This window comes from Oncorhynchus mykiss, chromosome 17 (assembly GCF_013265735.2).
Source record: "Oncorhynchus mykiss isolate Arlee chromosome 17, USDA_OmykA_1.1, whole genome shotgun sequence".
NCBI lineage: Eukaryota > Metazoa > Chordata > Actinopteri > Salmoniformes > Salmonidae > Oncorhynchus > Oncorhynchus mykiss.
In genome coordinates this window covers 44,832,361-44,846,427 of record NC_048581.1, presented here as the reverse complement: position 1 = coordinate 44,846,427, position 14,067 = coordinate 44,832,361, and the positions used below count along the sequence as shown (strand labels likewise).

Here is a 14,067-nt window from a genome sequence, read left to right as displayed (position 1 = left end):
TCATTCTACAGGCGAAACCAAGATGATGCATCACCCAGGAATTAGCAGAATTTCTGAAGCTCTGTTTTCCATTCTCTCCTTATATGGCTGTGATTGCGCAACGAATGAGCCTACACTTTCTGTCGTTCGCCCAAGGTCTTAGCAGCATTGTGACGTATTTGTAGGCATATCATTGGAAGATTGACCATAAGAGACTACATTTTCCAAGTGTCCGCCTGGTGTCCTGCGTCGAATTCGGTGCGCAATTGCCAGCTGCTTCTACTTTACCATTTGATTCAGGGGAGAAAGCATGTGTCCAAGAACGATGTATCAATGAAGAGATATGTGAAAAACACCTTGATGATTGATTCTAAACAACGTTTGCCATGTTTTCAGTCGATATTATGGAGTTAATTTGGAAAAAAGTTCGCGTTTTGAGGACTGAATTTTCAGATTTTTTTTGGTAGCCAAATGTGATGTATAAAACGGAGCTATTTCTAATACACAAGGAATCTTTTTGGAAAAACTGAGCATCTGCTATCTAACTGAGAGTATCCTCATTGAAAACATCAGAAGTTCTTCAAAGGTAAATGATTTTATTTGAAGGCTTTTATGTTTTTGTTAATGTTGCGTGCTGGATGCTAACGCTAATGCTAACGCTAAATGCTAACGCGAAATGCTAACTCTAGCTAGCTACTTTTACACAAATTATTGTTTTCCTATGGTTGAGAAGCATATTTTGAAAATCTGAGATGACAGTGTTGTTTACAAAAGGCTAAGCTTGAGAGATGGCATATTTATTTCATTTCATTTGCGATTTTCATAAATAGTTAACGTTGTGTTATGCTAATGAGCTTGCTGATAGATTTACACAATCCTGGATACAGGGGTTTTTTCATAGCTAAACGTGACGCAGAAAACGGAGCGATTTGTCCTAAACAAATAATCTTTCAGGAAAAACTGAACATTTGCTATCTGAGAGTCTCCTCATTGAAAACATCTGAAGTTCTTCAAAGGTAAATGATTTTATTTGAATGCTTTTCTGTTTTTTTGTGTAAATGTTGCCAGCTGAATGCTAATGCTAAATGCTACGTTAGCCATCAATACTGTTACACAAATGCTTGTTTTGCAATGGTTGAGAAGCATATTTTGAAAATCTGAGATGACAGTGTTGTTAACAAAAGGCTAAGCTTGAGAGCTAGCATATTTATTTCATTTCATTTGCGATTTTCATGAATAGTTAACGTTGCGTTATGGTAATGAGCTTGAGTCTGTATTCACGAACCCGGATCCGGGATGGGGAGATCAGAAAGGTTAAAGCTAGTGAGGGAGATAAGTGTTTCCAGTTTCAGAGATTTTTGTAGTTCGTTCCAGTCATTGGCAGCAGAGAACTGGAAAGAGAGGCGGCCAAAGAAAGAATTGGTTTTGGGGGTGACTAGAGCGATATACCTGCTGGAGCGTGTGCTACAGGTGGGAGATGCTATGGTGACCAGCGAGCTGAGATAAGGGGGGACTTTACCTAGCAGGGTCTTGTAGATGACATGGAGCCAGTGGGTTTGGCGACGAGTATGAAGCGAGGGCCAGCCAACGAGAGCGTACAGGTCGCAATGGTGGGTAGTATATGGGGCTTTGGTGACAAAACGAATTGCACTGTGATAGACTGCATCCAATTTGTTGAGTAGGGTATTGGAGGCTATTTTGTAAATGACATCGCCAAAGTCGAGGATTGGTAGGATGGTCAGTTTTACAAGGGTATGTTTGGCAGCATGAGTGAAGGATGCTTTGTTGTGAAATAGGAAGCCAATTCTAGATTTAACTTTGGATTGGAGATGTTTGATATGGGTCTGGAAGGAGAGTTTACAGTCTAACCAGACACCTAAGTATTTGTAGTTGTCCACGTATTCTAAGTCAGAGCCGTCCAGAGTATTAATGTTGGACAGGCGGGTAGGTGCAGGTAGCGATCGGTTGAAGAGCATGCATTTAGTTTTACTTGTATTTAAGAGCAATTGGAGGCCACGGAAGGAGAGTTGTATGGCATTGAAAGTGATGCACATATGTGACGTAGCACACAGATTTCGGTGACCACTTTTGGCTCGTGAGTGCTCCTTTCAGAACTACTGGCAAAAAAAATATACAAACGTAACGGAGAATCTCTTTAACATCATGGGGCTGACTGACACACAGCTTAAGGTGCACCAGGTTCGGCCTCTCGGTTGCACTACATGAGTGTAGCTTACCAGGCTGGCTAAAGCGACCCATGTCAGGTGGACTTTGAGTTTGGTGTCAACCAGACAAGTAGTTTACATGTGTATTTTTAAATAGCTGTTACTGAGCATTTGTCCTTTGCCAAGATAATCCGTCCACATGACGGGTGTGGCATATCAAGAAGCTAATTCAACAGCATGATCAATTACACAGGTGCAGGTTTGTGCAGAAACTTTTCAATTGTACAAACTATCAAACCGTCTCAGGGAAGCTCATCTGCATGCTCGTCGACCTCACCAGGGCCTTGACCTGACTGCAGTTCGTCGTCTTAATTGACTTCAGTGGGCAAATGCTCACCTTCGATGGCTACTGGCACGCTGAAGAAGTGTGCTCTTCGCGGATGAATCCCTGTACTGGGCAGACGGTGGCGTGTGGGCGAGACGTTTGCTGACGTCAAGATTGTGAACAGAGTACCCCATGGTGGAAGTGGTGTTATGGTATGGTCAGGCACAAGCTATGGACAACAAACAAAATAGCATTTTATCGATGGCAATTTAAATACTGTGACGACATCTGTGACATGATCCTGAGGCCAATTGTCGTGCCATTTCATCTGCCGCAATCATCCCATGTTTCTGCATGATAATGCACGGCCCCATGTCACAAGGATCTGTACACAATTCCTGGAAGCTGAAAATGTCCAAGTTCTTCCATGGCCTGCATACTAACCAGAAATGTCACCCATTGAGCATGCTTGGGATGCTCTGGATCGACGTGTACGACCGTGTGTTCCAGTTCCCTCCAATATCCAGCAACTTCGCATAGCCAATGAAAAGGACTGGGACAACATTCCAAAAGCCACAACTAGCAGCTTGATCAACTCTATGTGAAGGAGATGCGTCACGCAGCATAAGGGAAATATAGATCGTGGATGGTTTTCTGATCCACCTCCCTACTTTTTTTAAGGTACTGTGTCTGTGACCAACCGATGCATCTCTGTATTCCCAGTCATGTGAAATCCATAGATTAGGGCCTAATGCTTTTATTTAAATTGACTGACGTCTTCATTTGAACTGTAACTCAGTAATATCTTTGAAATTGTTGCATTTTTATACATTTTTGTTCAGTGTATATGCAGGCTGAGTCTCATTTGTGCTACATGACTGTCGTTGACGATGAATCATCCTCATCGTTGTTGAATACTTTGTCTCCGTTTTTGTGATGGCAAGATCTTAGCCCCACCCAGACAGTCAGTACCATTCTTCATGGCCACAACCTAGGGCTGGGCGCTATGCCCTATTTGACTATACCGCTAATGATGCATTGGTGCCAGTTGGTGTTTTTACTTCTATGACAATATTTTTGTTTGTTTGTTAAATGTGATATGCAACTCAGGCATGTGTAATGTCCGTTTTTATAGTTTAATCCGTTTTGCTTCTTGAGTAGTCTTCCTCTCCTCCTGCATGCCGCTTCCCAAAATGCCTTGCTCGCTGTCACTCAAGGAGAGAGTTTGTTGACCATTGATTCACAAGCACGTTCTTGCCGTTCACTCAGCATGGTCAGATGCCACAAGATGTTGGTGTGAGCATGTCAACATCTTGTTGCAGCTATCTGGCAGTTAATATGCTGCAGGGGCTGGGAGACTAGTCAGGATCGAGGGAAAGATGAACGGAGCAAAGTACAGAGATCCTTGAAGAGAACCTGCTCCAGACCTCTCAGGACCTCAGACTGGGGTGAAGGTTCACCTTCCAACAGGAAAACGACCCTAAGCACACAGCTAAGACAACCCAGGAGTGGCTTCGGGACAAGTCTCTGAATGTCCTTGAGGGGCCCAGCCAGAGGCTGGACTTGATCCCGATCTGACATCTCTTTCAACCTGACAGCTGGAGAGGATCTGCAGAGAAGAATGAGAGAAACTCCTCAAATATAAACTCTGAAAAAAAAGAAACTTCCCTTTTTCAGGACCCTGTCTTTCAACGATCGTTTGTAAAAATCAAAATATCTTCACTGTAAAGGGTTTAAACACTGTTTCCCATGCTTGTTCAATTAACCAGTAAACAATTAATGAACATGCACCTGTGGAATGGTCGTTAAGACACTAACAGCTTATAGACGGTAGGCAATTAAGGTCACAGTTATGAGAACTTAGGACAATAAAGAGTCCTTTCTACTGACTCTGAAAAACACCAAAAGAAAGATGCCCAGGGTCCCTGCTCATCTGCATGTACGTGCCTTAGACATGCTGCAAGGAGGCATGAGGACTGCAGATGTGGCCAGGGCAATAAATTGCAATGTCTGTACTGTGAGATGCCTAAGACGGGGAGACAGGGCGGACAGCTGATTGTCCTCGCAGTGGCAGACCACCTGTAACAACACCTGCACAGGATCGATCCATCCGAACATCACACCTGCAGGACAGGTACAGGATGGCAACAACTGCCCGAGTTACAATCCCTCCATCAGTGCTCAGACTGTCAGCAATAGGCTGAGAGAGGCTGGACTGAGGGCTTGAAGGCCTGTTGTAAAGGCAGGTCCTCACCAGACATCACCGGCAACAATGTCGCCTATGGGCACAAACCCACCGTCACTGGACCAGACAGGACTCAAAAAAGTGCCCTTCACTGACAAGTCGCTGTTTTGTCTCACCAGGGGTGATGGTTTGATTCACGTTTATCGTCGAAGGAATGAGCATTACACCGAAGCCTGTATTCTGGAGCGGGATTCATTTGGAGGTGGAGGGTCCATCATGGTCTGGGGTGTTGTCACAGCATCATCGGACTGAGCTTGTTGTCATTGTAGGCAATCTTAACACTGTGTGTTACAGGGAAGACATCCTCCTCCCTCATATGGTACCCTTCCTGCAGGCTCATCCTGACATGACCCTCCAGCATGACAATGCCACCAGCCATACTGCTTGTTCTGTGCGTGATTTCCTGCAAGACAGGAATGTCAGTGTTCTGCCATGGCCAGCAAAGAGCCCAGATCTCAATCCCATTGAGCACGTGATAGGTGAGAATTGTCTGTTAATAACTTCTTGCGGCTAGCAAACCCGTATCCAGGAGCGTAATCATAGCCTCAAACGCATTAGCATAACGCAACTTTTCCTATTCATGAAAAACACAAATGAAATGAAATAAATATATTCAAATACGAACTTAGCCTTTTGTTAACAACACTGTGGTCTCAGATTTTCAAAATATGCGTTACAGCCAACGCTAGACAAGTATTTGTGTAAGTTTAGCATGGCATAATGCTAGGCTCTGCTGGCAGCAGGACTTCAGATGCTTTCACTCAGGAGACTCCCAGTTAGATAGCAAATGTTCCTTTTATCCAAAATAATATTTTTGTGGGTGAAAAAGCTCCCGTTTGTTCATCAGTTTTGGCTGAGAAATCGACCGAAAAATACTTCAACTATAACGCCAAACTTTTTTCAACATTTGCTCCATAATATCGACAGAAACACGGCAAACGTTGTTTAGGATCCATCCTCAAAGTGTTTTTAACATATATATTCGATAATATATCCGTCAAGGCAATTGTTTTCTCATAAGAAGTGATTGGAAAAATGGCCATATATATAAGGAGTCATTGGCATGAGGCGGTTTCAAAAAATGCGGCACTTCCTGATTGGATTTTTATCTGGGTTTCGCCTGTAAAATCAGTTCTGTTGCACTCACAGACAATATCTTTGCAGTTTTGGAAACGTCAGTTTTTTTCTTTCCAAAGCTGTCAATTATATGCATAGTCGAGCATCTTTTCGTGACAAAATATCTTGTTTAAAACGGGAATGTTTTTTATCCAAAAATTAAAATAGCGCCCCCTATATCCAACTGGTTAATTGAATGATTAGAATATTCCGCCCTGAAACACAATTGTATGGAATTGATTAGAATGTATAAAATCATAATCAATAAATGTGTAGTCCTAGTCAGAATTAGGGTAAAACAATGTCTTTATGGTATTTTAAACAGACTGTCTGAGCTTGGTGCCGTGTGCGCGCGCGTGTGTGCGTGTGCGCGCGCGTATGGCTGTGTGAATGTGTGGGCGTGAGAAGTCAGTATAAAATTAATTGTTTTGTATTCTTGACTTTAGAACGTTCCCGTGAATAAACATTTAACTTTGGTAGACTAGGCCTCTGTCTGTTTTCATTTCTATCAGTATCTTACAAATCCTGATATAGCAGACCTGAGTAATTACAATTAAATTGGGTTATGAACCTGGAGAACAAAATTCTCTTATTAGCACGTCTTGGACCTATTCGATCGGAGGGTGAGGGCTAGGCCCCCCCCCCCCAGAGATGTCCGGGAACTTGCAGGTGCTTTGGTGGAAGAGTGGGGTAACATCTCACAGCAAGAACTGGAAAATCTGGTGCAGTCCACGAGGAGATGCACTGCAGTACTTAATGCAGCTGGTGGCCACACCAGATACTGTGACTTTTGATTTTGACCCCCCCTTTTGTTCAGGGACACATTATTCCATTTCTGTTAGTCACATGTCAGTGGAACTTATTCAGTTTGTCTCAGTTGTTGAATCTTGTTCTGTTCATGCAAATATTTAAATACTTTAAGTTTGCTGAAAATTAACACCGTTGACCGTGTGAGGACGTTTCTCTTTTTTTTGCTGAGTTTAGGTGTGCCAAGCTTGTAAACTCATATCCAAGAATACGCAAGGCTGTAATCGCTGCCAAAGGTGCTTCAACAAAGTACTGAGTAAAGGGTCTGAATAGTTATCTAAATGTGATATTTTATTTTATTATACAGTTGCACACATTTCTAAACTTATTTATGCTTTGTCATGGGGTATTGTGTGTAGATTGGGGGGGGGGGGGTAAATTTAATCAATTTTAGAATAAGGCTGTAACGTAACATAATGTGGAAAAAGTCTAGGTCTGAATTCTTTCCGAATGCACTGTATATGGTATTTTCTTTACTTAAATAATGCACCATTAAAAAGTGTGACCCAAACACCCTCTTATTGGTTTACCCTCAATCACGGAACCGTGGTGTTCTTTACATAGATATTTCTCAACCGGGAAACACACAACCACTCTTTTGTCAACATCCTATGGTCACATTACATAATTCTTTCACATCACACTGAGAATGTCTGTCGCAAGATCTGATTCTTTCATTTGCGAACATTTTCACCGACTAGTCTTCGCTTAATGTAGAATGCACGTTGGGAATGATAAAATATTTACTTTGTTTGTATTCCACTTAATTGTCAAGTGGGATTTATTGACCAAATTCTGTACTTGTTGGACCTTTCACTTTACTCTGTTCTCCAATGAGTTCCTATGATGCCCTAAACATTTTTCAATCCGTCCACTGGATAATAAAGGTCAAATAGATTGGTGCGTATGTGTTCTGCAAACTGTTCTTATACATGTATGTGTAATAAGCCTTCACCAGGGATCTGCAACTTGTGGCTCCGTGGGGATCTATAATAGTCAAATGGGAGTCGCCAGTCATTTTACCCTAGCTAAGCTTCCACTCTTCCTCCCCCAGGAACGGTAAGGTTCCGGTGAACGACGAGGAACAGACCAACGTGCCGCACATCTACGCCATCGGAGACATCCTGGAGGGCAAGTGGGAGCTGACACCCGTGGCCATCCAGGCCGGAAAGCTGCTGGCACGCCGGCTGTACGCGGGAGCCTCCCTCAAGGTAATTATTGGACAGCGGGCCTTGATTCACCCCCTGGGAGTTAACATGCTTTTCTATTGATAGACAGTGGCAGTTTGTCAGTGTAACTCTTCTCTCTGTTGTCCCTCTGCTTTTAATAAGATTGGCTTTTGTTGCTTTCAAGTTCAAATCTTAAATGTTGGCCCTCGTTGATGTTATATGGTGGGGCCTTTGCTCTCTACCTAAAATGTAAAAACGAGGAGAAACCATGTAAAAATGTTCCCTAGCTTCTATCGTCATACTGTAGTCTGTATATTCTGTCTGGTGAACCTCCAATGTGACTCCACCTGGTAAAGACTGTAAATTGTCATGTCTTGTTTATTATTAACTGTGGTTGAATGTTGTGTGCAGTGTGACTACGTAAACGTTCCCACCACTGTGTTCACCCCTCTGGAGTATGGCGCCTGTGGGCATTCTGAGGAGAAAGCTATTGAGCTGTACGGCCAAGACAACTTGGAGGTAGCTGCTGACGCAACACACAGACTCACACAGACACAGAGCCCACTTCCAGCCTAGTGGTACCACAGCCACATCACACACTTCCTTGCACTGAATGTTACAGACCAAAATCAACTGACATTTAGGCTCTGCTCCAATCTCCAATATGCATTGTAGCATACCAATTTAAATGTGGATATTGACTCGCCAGCTATTAAACGGTGATACCGATCGTATACACTCAGTGGTCAGTTTATTAGGTACACCACCCCGTTCACAAATGGTTCGCTCCTACAGAGTGACTCATTCAGTTACTGTTCGATTGAATGTTAGAATGGGCAAAACTAGTGACCTAAGCGACTTTGAGCATGGTTGAGAGTTGTCACGCGCACCGGTTACAGTATCTCAGAAACTGACGTGTCCTGGGCTTCTCACGCACAGGAGCGTGACAAACAAAACCACAACATCCAGTCAGCAGCAGTCCTGTGGGCGAAAACAACACATTGATAAGAGGTCGAAGGAGAATGGCAAGAATCGTGCAAGCTAACGGGCGGGCCACAAACAGGCAAGTAATGGCGTGCAGAACGGAATCTCGGACCACACAACTCGGTCGATCCTTGTCACGATCCTTGATCCGTCGATCCTTGTCTATTGGCGGCAGACACCCACACTGGGTTCCACCGCTGTCAGCTAAAAACAAGAAGCGGCTCCAGTGGTCATGCTTTCACCAACACTGGACAATTGAGAGGTGGACCAACTTTACCTGGTCCGATGAATCCTGGTTCCGTCATGCTAATGGCTGAGTCACGATTTGGCATAAGCAGCATGAGTCCGTAGCCCCAGCGTCAAATGTATAGGCTGGTGGCTGTGGTGTCATGTTGTGGGGAATGTTTTCCTGGCACAGGTCCCTTGATACCAATTGAGCAACATTTCCATGCCCTGAAATTCCTGTTCTGGAAGCAATGGGGGGTCCGACCAGTACTAGATGGGTGTACCTTATAAAATGTCCACTGACTGTATAATACTATCATATATGTGTATATATATGAATTATGCGGCTAACGTATCACAGTTTAATGTTGTAGTGTTAGTGTTTCTGCAATAAAGAACTTTACATTTTGTGTTGAAATGGATCCCACTGCTGACACCGTACTGTAACATGCTGTTAGAATGACAAAAAAAAACAAAGTTCAATACCGGTAATACTGTTATAAATGGGGCCCTGTGTTTTGTGCAATCATGTGACCTAGCAGGATTTGATCCTGTATTTTAAGCCTTATCCAGACATGAGATTTGCCCATTAAATTAAATGTATTGTCTGAGGATGGTGCTGGACCATCTGGCATAAAAAGAAAAGGTGCTGAATTAAATTTTTTTTAAAATAATGGTTCAATAAAATAAACATGTCACTCGCTTGCACAGAACACAGGGCCCTAGTTATAACACCACACTCTAGAAACATACATGCATGACACTTTTAATGCAAGTTATTCTGCCCTTTCTGTACGTGTGTGTATTTAATGTTTGTCCTTAACTGTGTAGGTGTACCACAGTCTCTTCTGGCCTCTGGAGTTCACTGTCCCCAACAGGGACAACAACAAGTGCTACTCCAAGATCATCTGCAATAAACTGGACAATGTAGGAACCCTCCCCTCTCCTAACTCACCTGACTACCTGTTTGATTCATGGACACTGCAATTGTCACTTTTGCTGTGTAGAGTTCAAAAATTCTCACATTGAAAACTTCCAGGAAACCCGAAAAATGATTTTGTTGGAGGAACAAAAATCTTCCACCCTTGTCTCTGGTCAAGACGCTATGTGAACACTGTCACTTTTGACTATGTTTCTGAAAGCTGTTCTAGAATAAGTGGACACTCATATCGAATTCAATAGCCATATTGAAGAAGAATGCAAGTTCCGATATGCAGGGTCTGGCTAACATAACAAACTAGTAGATTACCTATACACTTGATCTATCAGAAACATCACTCTCTCTGCAGGACCGTGTGATCGGGTTCCACTACCTGGGGCCCAACGCTGGCGAGGTGACGCAGGGCTATGGCGCGGCCATGAAGTGCGGACTGACTAAAGAGCAGCTGGACAACACCATCGGCATCCACCCCACCTGCGCTGAGGTAAGACTGATCGCACACCAGCTGAAGGCCGCGTTTTCATTCGACTTGCTCCCCCATTTTCGCCCCCTTTTTCTTTCCTCCTTGGATTGGGTGTAGACATAGGATGTGCGCCCTCTATCCATCTCCATCTTTCCCATGAATCACTTCTATGACTGCTTTTGATAGACATAAAAAAACAACATGTGAATGTATAACATGCAAGTCCCTCCACGGTGCAAAAAAGTAACTTGCAGAGTGTTTTCTGATTTGCCTGAGTCGATCTGGCAGTAAGCCACAACCAGGTTATTCGACCTTAGAACCTATCAAATCAAGAATTGAATTGTTAACTAAAGGCTGGAAAACTAACTACTGCAACAGCTGACAGTTAGTGCCACAGGTTACTATTGCCATTACGTTCAAGGCTAATGTTATCACAGTATTTTGTTGCAAGTGTATCTATCTCTATGGTTGTAGCTTTAATCGGTTGCTTTTGCCCAGTTGTTTTTACATTTGTGAACGAGCCGCAGCACCCACACCACAGAGATCAACGGTCGTTCTGCTTCTTCTCTTCCAGATCTTCACCACCATGGAGGTGACCAAGAGCTCGGGCGGTGACATCACCCAGGCGGGCTGCTGAGGTTAAACCCTGCTCGTTTAGCAGGCTGTCCCGTTCTTCATCTTAGATATCTCCATCTCACCCTCCCTCTCACCTTGTATCTCTGTGCCAACCTGGCTGCCACTCAAATTCTACATCCAAGACCAATCTCTTCTCAGGAAAAAACAATGAGGTGATTAGAAACCAGGGTAACGGGGTCTGAATGAATAAAACCACTCATTTTGGGATTAGAGGTGGATGTCTCACTGTCTGAAAGGTTGAGCCAAAAGATGCACTGAGGTGGCCTGTAGCGTGGACATACAAGGTGAGATGATGAGATGAGGTGAGTTACGATCTATGGGATAGCCTACTAGACAGCGGGGTTACTCTGCTGCTTTTACAAGGTGCCACTTGTGTGTCTTGCTCAGAGGTGCACCACCCCTCTAGGGATGTGTGAGTGCTGTTTGACGTCCTGGCCCTTAACCCAGTCGCTGCGGTGGGCTAGGACCGATGTCCCTCTGTGTCCAAAGGCACATGGGGTGAACCGAACCCTTCGTCCAACTCCCCAACTTAAACACATTTTACACACGCATGCATACACTCACGTAAGATATTGTTACTTTTGTCATCACGTCTCTTCTGTCAAGCCATCAACATTCTTGGCAGAAGTGTACTGTCAAATATCTCGTATGAAGAAGAAAAAATAATTGAGGTTAATTAATGTGGGGGGGGGGGCAAAGTATATGTTTGTTTTTAATCTGCTTTTCTCATGGTATCGACCTTTCTCCACATCAAGGTCGTTAGCCTTAGATTAAAGATGCCTCCCAGTTCCAATTTTTACCAAAGTGTTACCCAAAAAGGTGACGGAAGTCAAGAGAAAGCCTCCGACATTCAAAGCTCTGCTGCTTCAGGAAACACTTTCTGTTAGGACTTCCCAGGAATGAATACATAAAACTCGAATTGTACTGAATGTTAAAAATAAATACATCTCAAGTTTACAGTGGAGAATTAAACAAATGCTTCTTTGTATCAGTTTGCTGTTTCGTTTGCCTCTGCGTTATTTGTGTATTTAAGATGTAGCCTATCTGGTAGAGGAATTTATTTACTCTTAAAATACTGTCCTGTTGTTGAGCAGTGACACTGGTCAAATTGTATAAATGACTGCTTCACTGGTATCACCTTTGTAGATTATCTTTTGTAGACAAATAAAAGTTATGTCAACATGCAAGCTACCATCTTGGCTGTTCGTTTGCTGTCTCAAAGTTAAATAGATTATTATTTTTTTGCTTCTATCATGAAGCGATCTGTTCCGTGTGGTTGCCTACGTGGGGTTAGTGGTTGGCGTAATCTTGTGCATGCAAGAATGCCAGGTTTACAGGAAAGTACTGAAGGACGTGGGGTGATTAGGTTTCCTTAGCAACCTGCAAAGATACGTAGTCGGGTGTAGTCTTCAGTCTGTGGTGTCGTTTCCTTCTTACTGGAAAGGGCCAGCAGTGTAGCCTACACCGTGATCCGCTTGTGTCATCTTGCCAAGTGTGACTGACATTGGAGCTGGGACATTACTTGCATATCAAACATTATTATTAGTACAAGTGTATTGGTAAAGGGAAAGATATGTTGGCTATTTGTCAAGGCAATTTGTTCTTCAACCTATATTATTGAACCTGTAAGTTTCTAAAGTTTTTAATTATAACTGAGGGAGGATTTAAGGAAAAAACGACTCGATTTCACATTGTTTGCTGAGATCCCTCTTTCCATACACGTGGGCGTGCTGTTTAATAGTGATGATCATTATTGGATTATTTTAATTATCTTCATTCATCGGTACAGTGGATCAAGCCAGTCTGTTGAAGTGGCCACCCAACATCCAAAAAGGGACGTTTTGAAACATTTTAAAATGGGGTGTTTCCTTTTCATTTTGTGTATTTTTATTTCTATGGGTCTATTCAGCCAGCCAAGTGGCGGTTATGATCAAAAGAACCTAGACTGGTGTGACGCGCTTGTTTGTTTTAGTGGTTCCGTCCTACGCTTAGCTGTATGAATGTTGTCACCTGCACACGCTGCCATGACAACTGGCCTTTGTGAATTTTAATCTACTTTAGTCCTACAGTTTTAATTGAAACTCAATCTACCAGCAATATGATTAAATTAATCTGTTTGTCATTCAGATGAGAGATTTGTAAACATAAGTAGTTTTTTGGGCTATCTGTACTCTACTAGTTTATATATTTTGGACAACTTTTATTTCAAAACATTCCTAAAGAAAATAATATATTTTTTACTCCATACATTTCCCTGACACCCAAAAGTACTCTTTTTTTTTTTAAACATTTTGAATGTTTAGCAGGACAGGAAAATGGTCCAATTCACACACTTATCAAGATAACATCTGGTCATCCCTACTGCTTCTGATATTGCGGACTCACTAAACACTTGTTTGTAAATGATGTGTGAGTGTTGGAGTGTGCACTTGGCTATCTGTAAATGAAAAAAACTAATTGTGCCGTCTGGTTTGCTTAATATAAGGAATTTTAAATGATTTATACTTAAGTGCATTTAAAACCAAATCCTTTTATCCTTTTACTCATAGTATTTTACTGGGTGGCTCACTTTTACTTAAGTCATTTTCTATTAAGGTATCTTTTTACTTTTACTCAAGTATGACAATTGGGTACTTTTTCCCACCAATGTCCGAAGCTCTAGCCCTCTGTTAGTCAACCTTTTCCCTGAGTGTGTTCAGGGTGATACCTGAGTAATTCAAGGCATAAGACAAGTTATTAGAAATGTGTGACAACGAACAATCCAGAGGTTGAATAAAGTGGGAAGTAGACTCTCTTCCGGTTATGTATCTACAAAGTGTCTCAGGGTAGTAGTGCTGATCTAGGATCTGTCCGTACAATTTATTAATGATGCTCTAAAAGGCCAAACTGACCCTAGATCAGCACTCCTACTCTGTATTTGTGGAAATGAGTCCAATCCCCCCTGTCCATGTAAATTTATGAGCTAAAAGGCTGATCCTATATAAGCACTCCTACTCTGAGACACGTTATGAAT

At 42.6% G+C, this 14,067-nt stretch overlaps 1 protein-coding gene across 1 annotated transcript in view; it reads left to right on the top strand.

The window, feature by feature from the left end:
* Positions 1-12,245, top strand: part of LOC110493941 (thioredoxin reductase 1, cytoplasmic) — a 32,335-nt gene extending 20,090 nt beyond the window's left edge. Inside the window, exons 12-16 of the mRNA XM_021568557.2 lie at positions 7,692-7,848; positions 8,218-8,325; positions 9,847-9,942; positions 10,305-10,439; positions 10,993-12,245. Of these exons, the coding sequence (XP_021424232.2) occupies positions 7,692-7,848; positions 8,218-8,325; positions 9,847-9,942; positions 10,305-10,439; positions 10,993-11,055 (559 nt within the window). The 3' untranslated portion in view covers positions 11,056-12,245. The remainder of the gene's footprint in view (positions 1-7,691; positions 7,849-8,217; positions 8,326-9,846; positions 9,943-10,304; positions 10,440-10,992) is intronic.
* The last annotated feature ends 1,822 nt before the right edge of the window (positions 12,246-14,067 follow it).